The sequence below is a fragment of the Ammospiza nelsoni genome, chromosome 11, assembly GCF_027579445.1.
Source record: "Ammospiza nelsoni isolate bAmmNel1 chromosome 11, bAmmNel1.pri, whole genome shotgun sequence".
Taxonomy (NCBI): domain Eukaryota; kingdom Metazoa; phylum Chordata; class Aves; order Passeriformes; family Passerellidae; genus Ammospiza; species Ammospiza nelsoni.
The window spans coordinates 12410531-12432889 of NC_080643.1; the positions used below are offsets into that span (position 1 = coordinate 12410531).

The 22359-nt window shown below is 42.1% G+C and overlaps 1 protein-coding gene across 2 annotated transcripts in view; it reads left to right on the plus strand.

The window, feature by feature from the left end:
• Positions 1–22359, plus strand: part of ARHGEF3 (Rho guanine nucleotide exchange factor 3) — a 112930-nt gene that overhangs the window by 2721 nt on the left and 87850 nt on the right. Inside the window, exons 1-2 of one of the 2 annotated variants that reach the window (XM_059480105.1) lie at positions 1642–1819; positions 13081–13176. In XM_059480105.1, the coding sequence (XP_059336088.1) occupies positions 1785–1819; positions 13081–13176 (131 nt within the window). In that variant the 5' untranslated portion in view covers positions 1642–1784. Of the gene's footprint in view, positions 1–1641; positions 1820–13080; positions 13177–22359 lie in introns of those variants that run through there. The other variant, XM_059480106.1, reaches the window with a different exon arrangement.

The window sequence follows — 22359 nt, forward strand, 5'->3', positions numbered from 1 at the left end:
GAAAGAACAATTTCACTTTGACATCCTAAGTAACTGGAAATTTTGTGGACACATAAAATACTCTAAAAGTTAAAGGTCTCTAAACAGAGTCTCTTCCCATTTCCTGATAACAAGTATCAAATTAAGCTTTAAAACAGAGGTCTGGAACTGCTGCTTTCCATGACAGGCATGGTAAATCCTGGATGAAAAATGGACATGCACTTATATCCTGTGCATCTCTCTTTTATAACAGGCACTGCCAAAGCAGGGGGCAGGATGTCTGTTTTCCACTTATCTTGGCTGCAGCTATGACAAAGGGTCAATGTTTGGGGAACCCATCAGAAATGATCAGATTGAGCAACCTTACAGGTTTCTCCCTTCTGCTCATTATATCAAAGCTGCTGGGAGCCCAGGTGTTGTCCATAACCTGGTGTTTAAAACATAAATCCCTGACTTTGCCATAGGGCAAGCGAAGTGCCAAGTCTCCACACACCTGTGTAATTTATGGGAATCGCTACTTTAAGAGCAGAGAAAAACTCCAGCTGTAAATTATTATGTAAAACTACTATGGCATCTTGATGGCTATTATCCAGTTGAATTGTCCTTAGTTTAAAAATAATTCACCTTACAAAGCAGTATCTTTAAATATGATATTCCAGAATGTTTTCATACAGTGTGGAGTTCAGACATACTGTAGAATTCCAACCTGCAGAAATGACATGGAATTATAGACCTTTACTTAAAGCAAGGTCTGATGTCCATATGTCTCTTCCATACCACATTCCTATCCTGAGCAATTAGAAACAACTGAGAGATGAAATCTCGTCACAAGATGTTGGTTTAGAAAGTAAGGCCAAGCCATAGTTAAATACTTGTTCTGCTGTCAAGTGTTTCTGGGTCTGGGCTACAAAATGTGATGAGTGCCTTTATTAGTGTTTTTCCACTGGCTGTTTTATGTTGGCAATGCTACTGCTGTGAGAGACCTACCACCTACATGTCTTTTGAATTTGTATTTGTTTTAAGTGATGTAATTGTTAGTATTTATTATTATTATACTGACTTCGGTCCAAGAAAATAGGATGATCTTTACCAGGCACAGTACAAACATAGACTAGAAAGAGTCCCTCATCTAAAGTGCTCATCATCTACTTACATCTTTGCATTGCTACGGTTTTCCAGGTCAATAGGGCTTTTGAGTGTATTTCCATACTACTATTTTGTCCAAAACACAGGTGGCTTGTTGCCACCGGTACATTATTTGTCGCTATTTTCCCCAAGTTTTTAACCCAATGGGACCGGCTCCTGGTCACTTGCTGTTAATATCGTTTGAGACAATCAGCGTGGCGCGATGTCCTTTGCCTGTCTCTGGTCGGTCTGGGTCCTTCGCTGTTCTCATCCCCAGCTTGGCTCCCTTCACCTTGCCCGGGGCTGAGGCCGGGGCAGCGCAGCCCGGAGCACCGGCAGGCGCGAGGGTCAGTCCGGTCGGGGCTGCGGCCGCAGCTGCTGTGGGCCCGAGCAGCCGGGGCGAGCCGTGCAGAAGGGACCCGGAGCGGAAAGGAAGGACAGGACACACAACCGAGGAGCAGATTGGAGCCGGGAAAGGATCCGGGAGGGCAGGGCGGAGAGAGGGGCGGGCGGCGGGGCGAGGCGAGCGCCCACACACAGAGACCCAGCCCCTGCCTCCGCCTGCCGTGACAGCCGCCCGGAGCCCCCGGACCGCGTCCCGCCCGCTGCCGCCGGCTCCCGTGCCCACCCTCCGCAGCCCCTTCTCGCTGCCGGGCCGGGGCGGCAGCTCCGCCGGCCGCATGCCCGGAGCGGGGCAGGAGCCGGAGGGCGCAAGGTGAGTGCTGTCCCTGGGGTGGGCGCTGCCCAGCGGAGCTGTTAGGGCTCGGCTCTCCTGGGGCAGCCGGCGGCGGTGGCGGAGCCGAGCGGAGGTCGCTCCGGGGGAACCCGCCGCGCCTTACGGGACTCGGAGCGGTAGCGGCGGGTCGGGAGGGGACTCCCGGCAGCTCCTGCTGGCTGGAACGGGGCCGGTCCTGCTCCAGCTCCTCGCCCCGCTCCGGATGCCCCGGGCGGCGGAGGCCGCAGCTCCGCGCTGCCCCGCTCGGTGCGGGCGCCGCTCGTGCCCCGTGAGGGGCCCTGAGGGGGCGGCTCCGGGCTCGGCGGGCGCTCGACCCGCTCCCTCTCGGGTGCCTCTGTTCGTTTATGCTTTTGAAGAACTTTCAGCGTTTGTTTAGTGGCGAATCTCGCACGAGCGTCGGCTTCCAGGGAAGGGCCGCGGTGCCCCGAGCCGGCCGCCTGCTTTGAGCCCCTCGGCGGCTGTCACGGGCCGGCTGTGCCCCGCTGCTGTTTGCCTCGGCGGGCCCGGAGCCGGCTCTCGGCCCTTCCCTCCGCCTCGGGCGAGGAGTGGGGGAGGCTCGGGCTGAAAGTAAAGTGGAAAGAAACACCCAGGGAGCGCAGTGAGTTACCCGTGCGGAGCGAGGCGGGCTGTGAGGGGGGCAGCGCGGGCTCTGCGGCGCGCAGGTGAAGGCGCGGGCGGCTCGTGTGGCTGCGCGGTCAGAGCGCTGCTGCTCCTCAGTGCTGGGCTCGGCAGCGGCCAGGAGATGTGATTTGCTGCGGAACCATTTACGTCCATGCTAGAAATTCAATTCCGGTATTTTTTTCCTGAATTTCATCTTTTTGAGTTTTTATATAGTTCTTAAGTCTTATGACTCTATAAACATTCTTGTGTCCCTTTTCCATGTATACCTACATTTATTAATGCAATTTCTACTTAATTGTTATCCTTTAGTTCGTTTTCACAGTTGAAAGGCAGAGGAAATTTTCTCATCATCAAACACTTGCTATGGCATTACTTTGGTTGCATACTCAGTTCTGCAGCATGTACAGAGGTCTGCTGAGTGCAACAAGTTGTGAGATGGATGTTGTACCTGTACAGAATTTGAGTTCAGAATAGGAGAACCCATGGGGTTTGGAAACGAGTGGAGTGAAGTATTTATTGCAGAATAATTGCTAGCACAATGTAGGTGGTAGAGTGTGTGAAACAGAGCTGCCCTGGTGCAGATGAGGTAAGGGAATGCCCGGCTATATCTCTGGCTTGTCATTTAGTGGACTGAGTCCTATTTAAATTTTTCATATGTATGATATAATACCTGTTCTCAGTAAATAGTTGTTAGGCAGTGTCAGTACAGTGTGCGTAAATAAAATGTCATTGTTTTGAACAGAGATGCCATTCACTCTCTGGGAGCGGTGTCTATGGGTTAGCAGTGTGACAAGGCCTTGTGACCCACTGTAACACTCGGTATCATTCCCTGCACATTCTCGCAGACCTCTGCTCTGTTTTGAATAGCTCACTTCTTCTCAGCCCTGTTTTTGTGTAGACAGTTGTTCTGGCGTGATTCCAGGTTGTGGGAGTTGTGTGTGCACATAATTTGGAGGTGCATTATGTAAAGTTGCTTCCAGCAAGTGGCAAGTGAGACCACGTGGCCTTAAACAAAACTGTTTTGTTTTGCTCTCATGAATTGAAGTGGGTGACTCCCGCTTCTGCTCGGGGGTTTGTGTGTAACACCTTCATATTGACTCAGGAGCTTTTTGCGTGTGTTAAAAAGCTCCTGAGTGTCTCTTTTTTTCCTATCTTAAATATTTTGCTTTAAGTGTTGAAGGAAATTAACCTGACCTCTTAAATGTTGTTTACCCTGGTGTTTTATTTGTATGTTTCAGTGGTTTAGGTTTTTGAACAGTCTCCTTTGATGAAAGAAATTTTCTGGGTTTCTTTTTGGTTTTTGAGGGTTTTTTTGAGAACATCTGCCTGCTGCTGCAAATGCTGTAATGAATGCATTTAGAATCCTTTTGGAACTCTGTGTAGGTGCTGTATTTTACTGAAGACAACTTATATTCAGTGTATGAGTGAGAGCTGCATTTGGAGAAACAATTTGTTGCCATTTAATTGCTATGAAATGTGGAGGGAAACTGGTGAATGATATATTTGTGGAAGACTCTTTTGTTTAACTCAACTAGCCTCTTTATGTGTCTTTGCTTTGATACCAAAATGTGCCTCTCAACTTGTGGGGATGTGTTGTGGATTCCAGTTGTTCAGGTCATGTGAAATCTGGAATTAACAAAAGGCTGAGGCCTTGCATGAGTCTTTAGGAGTGTGTAAATTTACTGTTGTGTAGTATCTAAAAAAATTGGAAAATAAAGGACTTGGTAAATACACTCCATTAGTGTGTGATTAAAACTCACCTCCTGCTTTTCTTATGACTGTAACAGCTATGAGGTAGCTATTCTGAAATGAGTGTGTATTTAGGATGTGGCTGTGTGGGTCTCCACCCCAGCTGTGGCACAGGGGATGTGCAAACACACACAGGCTGTTCTCCCCTGTAGTGCCAGCGGGGGCAGAACGTGCAGGGATGGGCTGTCAAGTACCCAAATGTGGGCAATGATTAACCCGCAGTGCTGGCACAGCCCGGATCAGCTGAAAGGGTTCCTGGCCCAAGGACCAGGCTGTTAATACCCAAACACAGGGGTGTGTACATCCATTTACTTTTCATTTACTTCCCAATCAGGGCTGCTCAGTGGCCCGAGGGGAGGCTGCTGCCTGGCCACAGAGGTCTTTGCAGTAACATGTGTGTTACCCAGACCACTGCTGAGGGCAGTGATTGAAGGTATGGCCAGCGGTAAAATGCAGCAATTCCTCCTAAAAATTGCTTGAACTGAACAAGAAATAGAACCTTTACATTCTTAGCAATGAGAGGGGGTTTTGGTCTTTTGTGTTAAGTCATTATATATGCAATCAGAAATGTAACTAGGAAGGTGCCCCATACTATTGTTCTTGCTTTTTCCCTTCCTGTAGAGTTAATTACCCTCACAGTCCTGTAGTTGCCCTCAGCTCTGCAGGTGTAACCACTGTGAGGTACAACTTGCAATCAGAAAAGCTTACTGGCTTTTACACTGCTGGAGCTTACATAAACTTGGAAAGTTGGCAGGAATGATCTGGACTTGTGTGGTTTCTGTAGAACAAGAACAGCTGCTCTGCTGCTATCATCTCTCAGACATTTTAGTTGTTAAAGTGCAGCCTTTTGTATTTATTTTAAACACTTCACTGTTTCTCCTAAATTAATTTTCAGTATTATAATGAGGAGAAGAGTATGCCCGTTACACTGTGTGTCTTGTATCAGGAATCCTACTGGCTTTATTTTAATACAGCAGTGTGCCCATGTAGTGCTCCTTCAGAAGGTTTTGTCAGGACTGTCACCTATTTCCTGAAGATGACAATCAGCTCTTTGGACAGGGTGTGTTTTGGGGGTGACTGACTCCTTCTGCTCATGTATGGCCTTTACTTGGGAGAGATTAAAAAAGGCAGGTAGGAATTGCAGCAGCAGGTTTGTGTGGACATGTGCAGTGCTGAGGGTGTCCAGGCCTGACACCCCCCAGGACAGTGAGGGGGGTGTATTTCTTAGGGGAAATACTTTGCTTACAGAAATAGGTGCTGTCAAAGTTAACATTGGTTGATGCTCCACAGATATAAGTAGTTAATAGCCAAGGAAAAATCTCAAGTGAGTTGATTGTTGTGTGGATGGGTGGTCTTGCACGCTTTCCCATGTAGGCTTGGGTTCTGTCTGTGCTTAGCAATTGCAGGTGAAAAGCTGTAAAAATTCAATTTTAGGGCAATACAACTCTGTCTGCCCTTCAATGTATTGAATAACCAAGAATATAAATGCAAGGCAAACTTGACAAACTTGAATTGTATTGAACTGTGCAATAATCCTGAATTAAATAATTATGATTAATAAGATGGTAGGCTAAAAGCATAATCATTTTAATTTTAGGCAGAAAATATGATACCCTTCCAAGCAGATAAAATTTTAACCTGCTGCTGTTTCCTGGAAGTGATGATTCCGATAAAGGGAAAAATGTGGTGGTTATTCTCTTGGTCTTACTTTGTTATTAATGTATTTTTGTTGAAGATAAACCTCTTTATTATGAGGGAAGCAGGAATATGCTGAAAGGATGAGAAGAATATGAAGAACAGGAACAGTGGTTGCCTGAACTTTATACTGGGCATGCATGCTGTATCTCATTTTTCTTCTGTTTTTCTGAGTCTGCCTTTACCATGAAAAAGGTTTAATTTCAGTGCTAGTTTCAGAAAATGCCTTTTTTTTTTTTTTGTTTAGTAAGTTGTTCCTTAATTGACTTAGCTTTGTGTAGCCCTTTTAATATTCTTCACAGAAACAGCAAAAAAGATACTTCTGGAAGTAATTTTCCTCTAGATAAAATCTAGATTAAAAAAAAAACAGAAAAAAACCTTTGTGTTTTATTGTTACAACTTTTGAATAGAAACTTAGTGCTTGCTTTCAAATACAGAAGTTTGAGGAGGATGGAGTTAAATAAATCTCAAATTGCTGGTTGTATGAGTCACTAAATTGAGAACATAAATACTCATATTCTTTGGAAAGGACCTCTCAACATTGTTTTCCTGCTTAGTGTCAACTGCAAAACACAATACAATATGTTTAGCTTAAAAGTAGTTGTATTTGCATTTGAAATCATAGTTTGTGATAAAAGTCAGATAACCTTTTGCATGGGAAACTGACCAAAGGCTGGCATTAAGTCTCCAGTGGAGGCTGCAGTATCATCCTGATGTGTTCTGTTTGCTTGCTTTGCTGAAAAGAAATAAAACTTGGGGAGGGGTAAAGGGCAGAGCAATGGGCAGTGCTGGAGAAATCCCCCTGCATGCTGGTAGAAGGGATGGGTGGTTTTGGTTGCTGCCTGGTGCTGAAGCCAGAGACTTGAAATAGGAACATCTGCATCTTTTAGTCCAGAAACAGATTTGTCATAGGACAGTGTATGTAATTTCAATATCAATGACAAAAACGTTCTTGATACTTGTGTGTGTTGAATAGAATATAGTACTTGGTGTTCTCTGTATTCTGCTTAAACAGTATATTTCATTTTGTGTGTATCCTTCTGCATTTTAAACCTTCTCTTTAAAATGCTTTGTTGAAGTCTTTGCAAGTGTTTTACAATGTTCAATTTTGTCCTAATCAGATGAGTGATTTAGTTGCATGTTTTAAGATACAAGAGTACTGAAGCCTTAAATTTTTTTAAATTGGTAATGCAATCGACTACTATGCCTAAAAGGGACAACACAGCTCACAAACATTCCTACTGTGCCCTGCACTGCTGGAGTTTGACTTGAAACCACCGGCAGCTCCTGGTAACTGCAGATTGGAGAGTGTGGGTGAGTCCTTGCTCCTCTATTCCTGGCAGTGATGGACTGGATTATTTCATATGCTCGAGTGCAAGACAGACTAAACCAGCATTCTCAATTATTTCTTGTTCTTTCTTACCATGGTTCTGAAAGCTGTCTGGGATGTAACCTTGTCCTCTCTTTGATGCTGGGAAACTTCTCCAGGGGCTTTCATTGATGGCAGTGTTAGCTGGATTACAATGTTATTGGTTGCCTTCCATTTATTTTGGTATTTTTAAGGGAAAAGAGCAAAGGCTCAGTTGGCCAAAGGACTGGATCTATTGATAGTGTTGTCTCATGTTGGGCTCTATTTCTCCAGCATGGAGCACTCTTTCCTGTCAGTGCTCTGGCTTCAGCCTGGATTGAACTTTTTTCTATTTATTTATTTAATAGTTGTCTTTTGCCTTTGAATGTACTTTGTGCTGAGAATAAGTACAACATTTATGGTCTCTCAAAACTAAATATTGTCTTTTCTATATGCTTGATGGACTCTTGCTGTCTATAGCAACTGTGTGTCTATGGGAGAGGGAGCCAAACTCAGCACTTGCTGTGAAGCAGGATCATTCAATTGTTTTAAAGCTGCTTCTCTGTCACCTTAAAGAGTTGTGACAGATTCACCAAAATGTGCAGCATCTGTGCTTCTCTGAAGTGCTGCCTCCAAATGTCTTTGTGTATATGCTTCTGTCAAGTACCTGTATAAATTTTAACTGCACTTCTGAAGAGACAGAAGGCATATATTTTTACTAGGATGCCTCCAGAACAGGAATAAAAACTCTCAAAAATAGGGATTTGAAAAGATCCTCCAAAACATTCTATAGAGTATCAGGTGCATTTTTAAAGACTCCAAGAAAGTAAGTAAAAACATGCCCCATGTGTTCATGAGGTCAAAACTTGAAATAACCATGGTGTGTGTGGAACCAAGTTTATGGTATGCTGCATGGATGGCTTGGATTGAAGTGCTCATACAAAGTGGAATTCTCAGCACTGGCTGCTACTTTGAAATGTTCCTCAAGAGCTTCTTGAGTTTTCACCTGGTTTCACTGAAGTGTTGCTGTAGTGGCATAAAAATGTTTTGCAGCTCCCGTATCTGAGAGTCTTAGGAAAACCATGTGAAGAAAATATTGTTTTTAGAATTTGTTGTTATGCAGTTAAACAGTGAAGTTTGGTTTAAAGTTCAAATGTGCCCTTTAGCAAACTGTTTGCCTAAGGCGGCAGCTGCCTGAGTGCTTTGGGGATGGGAGATACTCGTGTTTGCTGACTTTGGGTGTGGAAAGGTGGCTTTTCACAAAGCAATGCCAGGGTGAACGTGGCCATTCACTAGAAACAGCAGATTTCAGGCAGCTGATGAGGAAATAGGAATGGCCTCTTCAGAGATGTCACACTAAACCTGCTAACAGGTAACCAGCTCTGCAGGCTGTGTGAGCACAGAGACATTTGCTGCAGAGAGTGAGGATGGGTAACGTCTTTTTCCTTGTAGTAGTTGCTCATTTTTGTTACATAGTGCTGCTACTGTCTTCTTTTTCATTAAGAAGAATAATAGTTTCTGCATTGAGGGTTCTTAGAGTTCAGAAAAGCTTTTTTTTCCTCATGGTTTTCCTATCAGCTAAGTATAACAAGATACTGTTTCAACAATGCAAAGCATTCTAGTGAGGGTGAGGAACTGTGGGAACGTGTTTCATCAGAAGATATTAATTATTTTTGCTTTAACTGTAGTGAACAGCTGTTGAATGATATGTTATTTTTTAACTACAGCTACTGCGACTATCTGGTCTAGAGATACAAATAGGGTGTGGAGGGAAAGGCAAAAAATATTTTTAGCCTGAGGATCAAAGTGTATCTACACTTAGTAACACAAGGGGAAGGGGGAAAAAAAGGTGGAGGAGAGAATGGACTTTGTATAGGGAATCAGTTTTAGTGAGATTGGGTAATACTTAGCCCATTTGTCCAGGTATAAGTCAGGTTTGAGCCTATGGGGTGTTGTGACTTGAATAGTTTTGTTGAACGTTCTCATGTTTTTCTCTTCAAGAAATCCTGCAGTGCTGTTCTGTGCAGGTGTTCAGGGGCTTCAGTGCTGTGCTACACTACAGCCCTTCCCCCAGCTTTGCTTTGTTCCCTTAAGGGCAATTGCAGAACTCCCAAAATTAAATACAAATGAATAAAATATACTTAAATTTAATGCACTTGTCAGTATTTGAGCTAGTGGCTTACCACTCCTAGGCTTTTCTCTGCCATTGGGTGATGTAAGAATCTACTCTAAGGCAGGTGGGCTGATTAGGGTTCAAAGAGTTAATACTCTAAACAGAATTTACAGTATAAAACAGAGTTAATACTTTTAATGGAAGCATAGAAGAGATAACATAAGAGAATTTTAAGGTTCATGTTTCCCTCTGGGGACTCTAGTGCTAGGCAACCTATACTTGGTCATAGAAGACTAAAAGTATCCTGAATTTCAGATGTCTCATCAAAACCAGCAAGGATGTTTCTTTGAGTTTCCTCAGTAAGACAGAGAGAGTAGTGATAAACTTAGTTTATCTATAGTTTATAGATAAACTATGAATAAACTCTCTGGCTTTGTTTTGTCATGTGTTTGTTCTGCCTACTTCCTGCTGTTACAGCGCAGCCTGATCTCCAGGACAGCACCTGATCCAGGAGTGTGCCCCTTGTCTGGAGCAGGCAAGGTTCAGTGTGCAGAGGCTGAGGAACAGAATGTATCTGAGCACTCTCTTAAATTAATATTCATTGACTTGTCTTAGCATCTGGCTTCAAGTTATTAGGAGGGAAGATGATGGATTTATTTTCCTCCTTCAAGTTTCATCATGAACCTTGCCTGTGCTGTAGAGTTCAAGTCCAAACAGGAGCTGGATGGTGATAGAGAAAGAGGCACCTGTGAACAGTGCATTTTTTCCTGAACATTGTTCTTTTGCTTCTTGAGTTGCATTTCATTTTCTAAGATGTTTTTGTTACTGGAGGGTGGTTTCTGAGGATAGTGGTAGTATTCTGACTGTGTGCATAGATATATTTTTAAACATATACAAAATTTGCCTTTGCTAGTTTTAAAAGGGTGGCTCACTTTGAATATGAACAATATTTTTTAGAGAGTATAAGCCTTACAGTTTTCTTTTCACAAAAAAAAATCAGTTTCATTTTAGACCTACTGAAGCAGTATGTGTTCATTGGAAATATGTCCATAAAATATTCTTAATGATTGAAAAAATGTATTCCTCTTGTACATGTTTTAACTTTTACAAAAAATAATTTATTCTCAAGAAAGGGTCTTAAGGGAGCTCTGTGGTGCATGAGTAAGGAGAGAATCTACAGGCTGAGAATCTTTCTCTGAAATGACTTTCAAGTAAGAGAAGTACTGGTAATGCTTGGTATCCCTGGCTTTGTAAATTGTTGACAGATACCAATTTTCTGTTTGCCATTTAGAAACTAAAAACCCGTTGGTGTTTTGACAAGGCCATAAAACTTGTCAGTATTGTGGGGATCAGCTGTTTAATTACCTGTTGCTCCTGGTGGAGAGTGAACAAGGAGCTGTGCAGACCTGTTGAGAGGAACAGTGTGACACATGTGTGTCCCCAAAGCTTGTCTGAGTCCCTGCTGTCCCACCTCCAGGTGTGGCTGGGTGGAGCTGCTGGGTGCAGGCCTGAGGTGGCCTCCAAGCCCTGGCAGTGCCTCCATCTCCACAGCCAGGAACCAGGAGTGTGGTTTGGAAGAAGCTGATGTGAACAGCTGATGCAGACAAAAGTCACTCAAGGTGCGCAGTGTGCTGCTGTTGTTCTCAGATATCAGCCTGGGAACATGGGGGAGTTGGGGAGCTTGACAATGTGTATTTCTCTCTCTATTACTTTGGGTGGTTTTCTATTGCAGAGCATCTCAGAACATAAATTAGGTTAATACCATATTTCTTTTATTTTCTGTTAGATTTATGTCAGCATTTATCATCAATTGTTCATAGAAAAGAATAACTTTTAAACAGTAACTTTTACCACTTCTGGCCTCTGCTTTTGCTGCAGTTTGAGTGTGGAAGCCTCAGTGCAGAGATAGGTATGGAGTGTTGGCTTGGGTATTTCCAAGGGTGGGGAGGAGAGTGCTGAGCTACTACTGCTCTAGTACCAGCCCATTAGAAAACAGTGGAAGTTGTACCATATTTTTCTGGAATGGCAACCTTTGAGGTCTTGTAATCTGAATCTTTGACCTTCCAACTCACAGTTAATGGACTCCTTGTAACCTTGCCCTGGACCTTTGATCAACCTTCTGGTACAGGTGCCTGCAAGAGGAGGTAAAACTCTTGTTGCCATAACTTGTGTGATCATTGAAGAATTTGAGCTTTCCCCAGGTTAGGAAATTGCTGCTTCAAAAAGGGGAACTCTGCAGAAGATGTTAAGTATGGACTCCTGCAATATTGCTTTCACATGTATTTAAGAAAAACTTTTCCTGCGCTATTATGGACTACAGAGGCAGGTAATAATTTCGTTTTCAACACGTGTTGCTGCTTGAGCCACTTATAGAAAGAAAGGGGTTTTGTGTGGATTTGTTTGGTGGGGTTTTTGTGCTGCTGCTTTTTTCCTTTGTGGCTTTTATTTTTTTTTTTTTTTTTTGTTTTCTTTTAATTTCTTCTAAAATGATCCACTTGAGAATCAGGAGTAAATTTGAGGTCAAGTGCTGATCTAAAAGGAGGTTAGATGGCTGAGTCTGTGTTCCTGCCCTCACAGAGGGGCTTTGCCAGGGCTGCTTATCCACTCCTGCATGGGCAGATTTTGAAACCAGGATGAGCATTTTCTTCAGAGCATTTAGTTTGTGCAGGTTGGCCTTATCTACCTGCCAGTGATGGGATGTGTGCCCTGTATGCTGCTTTTCATGCTGTCCCTGAAATCTGTCAAGTCAGATTTTGACCCAGGTTTCACACAGGTTAAACCACCTTTTTAATGGTTCTTTGTACCTATTGAAAAAAGTAAGGGATTGTTATCTTGCCAAGCACAGATTATTTTCTGGTTATATACTAGTAGGTTTTATTTCATATACAGTTGAGCTTGGTTTCTGTTAATCAGCTAGGTCTTGTGCTGGTCATGATACAAACTAGGTGTCAAATCCAGCTGAATAGGATGACTGATAGCTAAAAATATCCTCCCTTCCTTAAAAGAAAGTGGGAGTGGGTAGGAAGCTATAGGACTCACAAGTTTCAGATTGACATTGTGGATCCTGTTACTAAAAATGATTACTGTTTCATGGTGGAATTAACTTGCATTATGTAGTCTTTGTTTGTTCTTGCCATGCAAGTCATTTACTGAAAACTTATTTGACCATAGAGACCTTTTGTAGGTGGTGTAACTTGGGAATTGCTATTGCAACTGGAATGTGTCTGTGCTGTTTTAGGGAAGGACTTCAGCCATGAATGGTTATTTTCTGCAAAGGGGCAAAGTATGATCTGAAGTTATTAAAATATGCTGAAAAGCTTCTGTAAATCTTTGTGTTAGGAATGGAAGTTTTGTCCCCAGGTTGTGTGTGTGGATCATTCCCCAGCAGTGCTGGCTGTGCTGCTGCTCTGAATTAGCAGAGCTGCCATGGTGCACAGCCCTGCTCACAGCCTTGCTGACATCAACTCTCTTGGCCTGTGTTCAGAAAAGTAAACAGAAGACAATCAGTGTTGGATTTGGCATAACTAGCAAGTCCATAAAACTGCCAAATCCTTCTCAGTGTATTCATCCAATTAATGACATTGATGTAGGACATTTTCTTAAATGAGTAAAACATACTGTATTTGGTTTTCTTAAAGTTTCCATTTTCTACTTAATTAGCAACCACAGTCTTTACTTAAATAGCATTTTTTTCTTGTTATTGTTCTTTTGTAGAAAAAAAATGAGTTCTGAAAGCTCAGGTCTTACCATGAGTAGCCCTGCTGTAATAAACCAGTGTGCCAGAGGAGGAATGGAACAAGAAAAAATTTGGTAAGCATTGCTTCTAATTTTTTAAGAGGTTAGTAGGCAGCAATATTGGAAGATGTAGTTTGAAAATTAGGTAAAATAATTATTTGTTTTAACTGATACATTAAGTCTGCATTATTCAACAACAGAGAAGGAAAAAGGGAATTTTTTTATTTTGCTTTTGAGGTTTTAGCAGATGACATGATACAGGGTGTCATGGGGGATGGGCTGTGGAAAAACTCCTGCTCATTTCAGCAGTGCAGCAGTTGTGCTCAGGGAATCTCTCACATATGGCAAATGTTTTAATCTCCCCCTGCTGCTGGGGTGCTGGGCCATGCTGGTACCAGGACCTGCAGAGCTCTGAGGCTCCTGAGATTCCTGCCCTGGGAGACCTTACAAAGCCAATAGTTACTACTTTGTGTATAGAGAAAAATTTACTCTGTGCTAGAGGAAAAAAGCAATTGCAATGTTAAAGGGTAGACATGGAGAAATCCTTACACTTCATAACAATTTTTTGGTGAAAATTGCCACAGACCATACAATTTCTAGTGCCTGCTTTGTTTCCATGAAGGGAACAGGGTGTTGAAAAGGCTTTGAGACTATTCCACCTGGGTTAATAAGCCTTTTCTTGAGAGCCTGCTGGTTTTTACTTGCTGTTGTTTGCTAGGGATTTTTTGCATTATTTATTTACCATGTGGCAAACAACCAGTAAATTCATGACAGGAAGCATGACACCCATATGAACAAAATCCTACCTTATGTTGTTTTTTGTTGTCTGAGGAATACTCTTGAAAAGCTGAAGAAATATTAGCAAATCAATGTTCTGTTTCCTGTTGCATGCTGTCAGGAAATCAAATAATCTCTTTGTTTTTGTTTTGCTTTGGTTTTAGTGTAATATTAAACTAACAGCATAATAATACCTTAAAGTAGTTTCTTTTAAGCATTTCTTCTGGAACATTCTCAACAAAGTCTTTGAATAAAAGGGCAGGATGAAGAAGAACTGTGGGCTTCCCTCCTGACAAACAAATCTACTGAAATCTACTGAGGGGTGGGAAATTGACACAAATACTTTTTTCATTTGATGTCTTTTGCTGATTTTTATATCCTGCTTGTGGTATTGAGCTGGCGACAGTTCTGGTTAATGTCTTTATCAGTGATCTCCATGAGGGGATGGAGGGCACCCTCAGTACATTTGTAGTTGACTCCAAGTTAGGTGGGAGTGTTGATCTGCTGGAGGGTAGCAGGGCTCTGCAGAGGGATCTGGGCAGGCTGGGTCCATGGGCCAAGGCCAGTGGTGTGAGGTTCAGCAAGGTAAAGATGGATCCTGCACTTGGATCACAACAGCCCCCTGCATCTCCAGCTGGGGGCAGAGTGACTGGAAAGGAAATTCTCTGGCTGGGGCCAGAGTGCCTGGCAGGAAAAGAGCTGGGGATGTTGGTTGGCACAGCTGAGCATGAGCCCAGGTGCGCCCAGGTGGCCAAGAAGGCCAGTGGCATCCTGGCAGTATCAGTGACAGTGTGGCCAGCAGGACCAGGGCAGTGATTGTCCCCCTGTACTGGGCACTGCTGAGGCCACAGCTCAAATCCTGGGATCAGTTTTGGGCCCCTCACTACACAAAGACATTGAGGGGCTGGAGTGTGTCCAGAGAAGGGCAAGGGAGCTGCGAAGGGGCTGTAGCACAAGTGTGATGAGCAGCAGCTGAGGGAATTGAGATAGTTTAACCTGGAGATAAAGTCCTCCCTGGGCCTCCTTATCAATAGCAGTGTGGTGCATGTCTGGTTAGGTTTCTAAAATACTAGTTTTTATTCTGGGCTTCTGTGAATGCTACAGTTGAATGAACATTATTTTTCTCAGCCTAATAAAGTGCAATGGTGCACTGCCTTGCTGCATTGTTCTTTTATTGCTGTTTATTCATTGTCTGATTCTTGGAACTTATTTACATTCTGATGGTTCTGGGTTTATTTTCGTGAAAATATGAGTCTTGGTAAGGACTGGTGTTAGTCATAGGAAGATTAGAAATGTCTATTGTCAAAAGTGTACAGTGGCAGGGTAATATATTCAATTAAGTCAAAAGCATTCACAGAGAAAAGCTCTGAGCAAGACCTTATCTAGCATTTAAACATCACTTAGGATGCATATAAAAGACTTTGATGTTGCATAAGGCCCCCTAGAAACAGAGGGGAGAGTAAATAATTGGCTGAACCCCAGTTACCTTGTACAGCCATTTACCAAGGCTGCCATTCTGCTTTATCAGTGCTTTGCATCTGCATAGTTTGGTGCATCTACCTGATGAAAAAAGAATTGGATTCCCAAACTTGCAATGCTTCACTTCGCTGTGTTGCTTTTTTTCCCTCCCAACATACATAAACAAGATTACAGCAGCAGAAGAATGCCGGTAGCAGCAGAAGTGTGACTGCTGTGAGTGTCTGATAACTGCAGGGTATTGTGGCACAGTTCATGTGCAAACCAAATTAAGCTGCTCTTGATAAGCAGGAAGGTGAAGGAACTTGGTGGATGGTCATAACATCAACAATATCAGCTGTCTGAGCTGGTGTGCAAGAGAGCAGCTTGAGAGCCTTGAGGTTGTAGAAGCTCCTGATTTGGCAGATTCTCAGTGTTTTCATGTTGAAAATTGCGAGAAAGGAGCTGAAGATTAGGGAGCAAGTGGGAACTGTGTCAATTCATCCAGGCTTTCTGTGAAAGTAGCTGGCTGGCACATTGTTTTTCAAAACAAATGTGCAGGAGAATTGGAAATTTTCCAGGTGTTATTGTGTGTGGATTTTATAACATGCTTCCTCTAGGCTGGATGAAATCTTGCTAGTCACTCCTTCATGATGTTACTTAGGATTTAGTCAGGGAGTATTTAATCCTTTTAAAACTAATAATTGAAATTTGGGTCCTGGATGTCTCATGACAGTTTTGGTGCCTTTTCTTTCTATTTCTGTCTCCAAATACTCTGCCATGTTCCTTATGAAGTATGCGGTGTTCTGCTATTTCTATAACAGAGTTTTAATCACTTTTAGACAAAATTTCTCTGAAAACTGTTCATGTTATGAGTAAATAAATCTTAGAAATAACCAAACAAGCACTGTTAGATGTGGACTCTAGTGTGTTCTGCCTCTGTACTTATGACTTGGGTTAAACTGAGTTTGAGGATAGAAAATTTGTAACATCTTTTCATTTTTGTTTTATATGCTGTAACAGGCTGTTTTTGTTTCAGCTTTCTTTTCTAATCTGAGACTGGTGACTGTGGGGAGGGGAAGCTATTGAAACTCCAGTCCATAGAGTGAGAAGGAAGACATACTTAGATACTGAATTTAGGTATTGCATAAACCAACTTTAAACCCAGCTCCATCATTGCATACATTGAAAAAGAGCAGCTTACTGTCATATCTAAGTGTGCAGATGTCTGGGAAGTCTTTGGTATAGAAAAAGTAATTATTCTGGAGTATTGTACAACCTGTATTTGAAGTGCTTTTTTAATAAGTTCATCTGGTCAATAATGAAAAAGAAATAACAGAGTCAACTGAGATGAAAACAATATTTGAACTGACATCCCCATGACTGAGTAAAAGCAAGAAGGAAAGCAATGGTGAGCAGCTGAAAATCTGCATCTTCACTTAATAAGGAACAATGCAGATAGCACATAGATCTTACCTTAATGCCTGTGGCTTTAATCACACAGCCTTCTTCCTCAGTGAGGATCAGGAGGGAGCAGCTGAATTGCTGCCTTCTGTACCTCAGGCAGACAAGTGCACAGGCTGACTCGTAGCTTGTGTGGGAAGTCAGATTTCGTGACAATAAATCATCATGGCTCTGTTGCAGCTTTTGCCAGCTGCCAGTTGATGAAGGAAGAATTATGTGTCTGGAATTACAGTAAGAAGAGAAACAAGTTTCACAACTTTCCCTGTTTCTCTTATGTCCTTGTTTAATCAGTAGAAATGAGTCATCCTGAAGGACTGAATTAAACTGGCTCCAGTCAAGTGTGGTTTAACTGCAGATGTTTGATTACAAAAGGCACATGCATGTTCAGGGAATACAAGGTTACAGTGTGTGCAAAAAGGAAGCCCCATAAATTACAGATTAACATTTTAGATAGCTGGGTAAAATTAGTTTTATCTGCAAGAGGCCTTGAATTAGTTGCTTTCTAGTATGTCTTATTAAAAAGTGAGAAAATGCTTTTCTTGGAAAGCCATAAAATATTCAGGACAGTTAGCATACCATAACAATCATCCCCAACCACTTTTAATAAAGCAGATAAATATTTACTGTATGTATGTAAAATCACTTCCATCTTACCTAACTTTCCCAGTTTATTTAAAGTGATTCACTGCCCATAAAAGGAGTAGTAGAATTGAAAATTGTTACAAGGGAATCACTTGCATTGGGCCTTGCAGCCCGAGAGCAGTCCCTTAAAGGAAGTGGATGAAGATCCAGGACAAGGTGACTCATGAGGCTCTGCAGCACACCCATAAACAGTGAGAGGTGAGAGTGTGATGAAATGGTTAAAGTAAGTGCACTCACCAGCTGCTGACTTTGCCTCATGCGTACATGAAATGGGCTTTGTAGCTGAAGAAAATATGCCCTAGAGGCAAATACAAGTTTAAACATATGTTCAATCATTATGTCTTGCAAAACTAAGTATGGATTGCATTTCCTCATCCTGGATGGGATCAAAAACCTCTTGATTTTGCCTTGAGAAAGAAAAGCGCTGGGGCTGCTCCCGGCCCACGAGGTGGCAGCCGTGGTTCGGATGAGGGGCTGTGCCCTCTCCTCTCTGGCTGCTCTCCTTCCCCCTTCCCACCCGCCCTTGGCTTTTTTCTGGGATCACATAAGGACATAGCAGCCGAGGTTGTTCGAAATTGCTTGTTCAAAAAACACCTTACTAAGTGAAGGCTATTGCTTGGTGGGTTTTTGCAGGTTGTTTTTATTTTGGTGAGAGATCATCACTCACTAGATTTCTGGATAAAGCTATAACCTGCATCTTGTACATGTGATTGCATTGTCTCTAGGTCATACTGCAAACAATTTTTGTTGATTGTGTGTCTCTTAAAACATTTGCTGAATACTTGGTTATGACTGTTGGGTCCTATCTGCTTTTTTAATGTGACATGTCTCTTTATTATAGCTGTTAGCTGAGGGAGGGAGTTACAGCAAACATTTCTGAAATAGCTGATTGGTTCCAGTTGAATGTCAAGAAATTTTTATCCAAGTAAAAGGTAATGACATCTTTCGGCTGCCTTCAATGGTATTTTGTTTATGAATGTGTGTTTGTGCATGGCTGATGACAAGGCTTTTGTACTCTGACAAATAAACTGAGTGCTCAGAGGGAGTGTGTAGAGGGAGTGAAATACATTTCTTTATTAAAGAGCTGCAGAATGTTTTAAAACTGTACCTTTTACTTTGATGTAGGAAAGGAATGTAAAAATCTGTCAGTCCATCTGTTTTTTTAAAAGTATCTTGTTGTATTCTTCCTTATGGGCTATCCTGGTGAAATCTAAAAAACTAAGTTTAATAGAAAATGTCACTTTGGACTGTGTGAATAGCTCACTTGGCTGGAACAGGAATCACTGGTACTGAGAAGGTGAATCTGTGTAGCTTTTAATAAGGAACCAGGCTTTCACATTTTGGTATGTGAAATTTTTTAAACTTCCTTTTGTTTTCCCTTCCCCATTCCTCCCTCCATGTATTAGAGAGTGCCTGCTATCAGGGTGATAAATAACACAGGCTTGGATCACCAATGTTAGTAACTAATACGCTATGGAAGGAGGCCCCACCATCCCTAACTCAGGTTTTGGTCATTTGTAAATTGAAATTATGATTGTAGAAGATGAAAACATCTCCTTCAGTGCTGTCTTGCAAATATGAAGTAAATGAGTTTGTATAGTTTAGAACAAGGATGAAATTTGTCATCTGTCTTAGTTCTTATTCATGCTATAGAGTCTCATTTTCTCATTCAGATATGCAGCATCATCTTGATGTATTTTCTTTTCCTTCTCTGTTATCTTCTGAAAAAAAAACCCACAAAAGTTGCAGAAATAATCAAAATTTCTTGTTGAAAAATATGAAACATGTTAACAAGCCAAGTAAAGGAAAACACTGCCTTCCCTCCTTCAAAGTTGTCATGGCTTAACCCCTTGCTAATGACAATGATAGTGTCACCAAAAATCAGAAATAAAATGCTCTAGCACTGTAATTTCAGTATTAGGAAGAGGCATCACTTTTATTTTAGGTGCCAGATTTTAGGTGAGGGGGATATTTCTGCCTAACCCACTAGCTAGAACACTGGTTTAAATCTCTATAGCTTTTACATATTCATTACATTTCCCAAGGCTCATATGTACATGCTAAACACTCACACGAATTCTTTTGCATATTCAAATAACTTCTTGGAGCTTATGTACATCAGAGTAGGCATCAGAGGGTCTTTGGTGGTCATTTGGGGAATATTCTATTCCTCAGATCATCCTATATTGGTCAGAGGCCTCCAAAAAAGAAAAGTACCTTTTCTTTGAGTGCACCCCAGCGTGGTCTGGCTGAGATGCAGCTTCTTATCAGCATTGCTCAGGCCCACGGTCTTTAAGGCTGCAGGAACCACTTGCACACATTTATTCAGGACTCAGCACTGTCCTGCTTTAGCTAGCACTACAGGAATTCACAAGACTCAAAGCTATTTGTTACAATCCCAGCTTTTCCCAGCACTAGCAGTGACTGCAGTAGAAGGCACGGACAAACAAGCCATGCACAGGGGGTTGCTCACCATCACTGACCTGTGCCTGTCCCCATGCAGCCACCGGCCCCCTCAGGCCCCCTGTGCCCTGGGCACGGCCTCCTGCCTGTGCAGTGTCCCTGGGGCCACCTTGGAACAGCTGCCCTGACCAACTCCATCCTTCTTGTGCAGATCCTCGCTGGCAGAGCAGGAGATGCTGAGTGTGAGTTTCTGCTAATCTCTTTGAAACATCTTGATCCTCTCTGTGGGTGCATGTGTGTATATGAACTGCAGCTTTTTTTTTTTAATGTAAAAAAAACCCCAAACCCAGTGATCTACCACTGGTAACCATCTGTTTCCTGTGTGCTTACCCTGCTTCTCTTTCTAAAGGTTCTTCTCCTTGGTCATGATTCCTTTTCACTGACTCCAGAATCTGTTCCTATAAACAGTCTGTTTTATTTTATACACTTGTTCAGCATCTATTACAGTTGAGTTTCTAGCTAATACTCTAATACTGATAGGAAGACACTTCTCCTTGCCTCCCTTCCCCCCCCAAAAAAGTAGTTCTTACATGTGTTTAGTTAATTCTATGTCTGTAGAGGGAGCTGGTGATAAAGTTTTTAAGGAACACAAAGGTATTTCTTTGGGAATATTTACACATTGCAGTATTTGCAAACAGAAGATCAGAAACAAAGGGTGATTTGTAATTTGATCTTTCCTTCATGGGGGAAGGTAGGCTGGAGGTGAACTTGTTAAATTAACTGGGTTTTCCTGTGGGGCCCTGAAAATAGCAATAGCTAAGTGTTGTAAGAGACAATGATTTGAATATATATCTTTCAAGCTGAAAATATTTGGTCACCTGCAAATCTGTGGAATACAAAAGACAGCTTTTCTGTATTAGGTTGTCATTCCATTGCCTTAAAACTACACAAGGAAATTCTTCAGCAGCCTCATTTCTTTTGATGTGGAAAGAGAAAACCTGTATGAATAGGAGTATTAGGGTCGTTATGAACAGAAACTCACTAAAAATATGTGACAAAAAACTACCTGCAAATATTTCAGAATATCCTCTTGTGTTGGTTAATATGAAGAAGTCATGTTTTTCTTTCCTGACTTTGAACTTAATTATTAAAAGAAGCATAAATTAAAAATGAACCTAACCTGTTGGCAGGAATAGAGGTGGTTTGTTGACATCTTCTGTCAGGCTTTGTACTCAGTGGTCAAGGCCAAGAGCTGACTGTGTTTTATGAGCTGTCTGGTTAGTTATGTCTTAATTTTAAAAGATGGATTCTATAGTTGTTTTTAAAACAGTGAATTCAATTAATACTGTGTTTCTGAATGTAGAGAAGATTTTGTTTCAAAGATTCATTAATTGATGCAAACTGCACCAGAAAGGAGGAGCTCTCAGTTTTTCTCTCTTGGGGTCTCCCCAACCCCACTCTGTACAGAACAGTAAGATAAACATGGCTCTGTTTTGAAAGCTATATGTGTTTGTGACTAGATAAATTAAAAAAAGACGAGTTACACTCAATTTTTAAAAAACTGATGTGTCTTTGCTATTTCTTTAGGTACATTCACATCTGACACTTTATAATCCATTATTTATTACTACACAGAGCTAGATGTGGCAGGTTGTACCTGGGCACGCTTCAGCACGTTTCCCTCCCTCTCAGATCTGCTGTTCTCAATGCAGGGAGGGGTCACGCTGAGTCAGCTGCAGATCAGTAAGGGATTTGTAGCACAGTGCCGACAGGGAAGGTGTTTTTATGCTTTCATTGTATCTGCCCTGGTATATAGCACCTTCTCTGTCCCATCCATCAGATTTTCTAAGTTTGGAGATTTTTTCCTTCCCCCGGACATCCTCCTTTATCTAAATTAGCAACTGACCCAAAGAGCTCTTTCATCTTCTTCCTCTGTGCTGTGTTGACATAGGGGCGCCGATAACAAAACAGAAAATTGTGGGAAATATCCACCAATCTCCATACAAATGAAGAAGAAAGTGGAGAAAAAAAATAGGATTAGAGGGTTAAATTAGTTTATCATTAACCATTGAAATTTATTTGATAATCTGCTGGTTTATTATTCCTGAAATAGCAAAATGGGAATAAATCTCTTCATTCTGGGTGTGCTGGAGCAGGGGAGCAGTGCTGGGCCGTGCGAGTCCCGGGCTGTGTCCCCCGAGGGCGCTCCTGGCCATGGCACCGGCCCTCCTCGGGCTGTTTCCTTTGGGAAATATGTCATGTTTGAATTCCATTTAAACTCTAGCCAAGCTTCTTCCACCTACTGTTTGTCTTTTGTTTTTTAGGACTTATTACAATTACAATACTTGGTTTTTTGGTAGTTTTTTAGTGTATCAAAGCATTGAAAAGGTGAATTCTTTAGCACCAGAACCATTTCTGTATTTCCTCTCTGAAGGTTGTATGTGTCTGGTTTTGCTCATAGAGTGTGTGTGTGCTGTATGGGTAGGGCTGGACTTTTCTAACCAGCAGTGTCCTTCA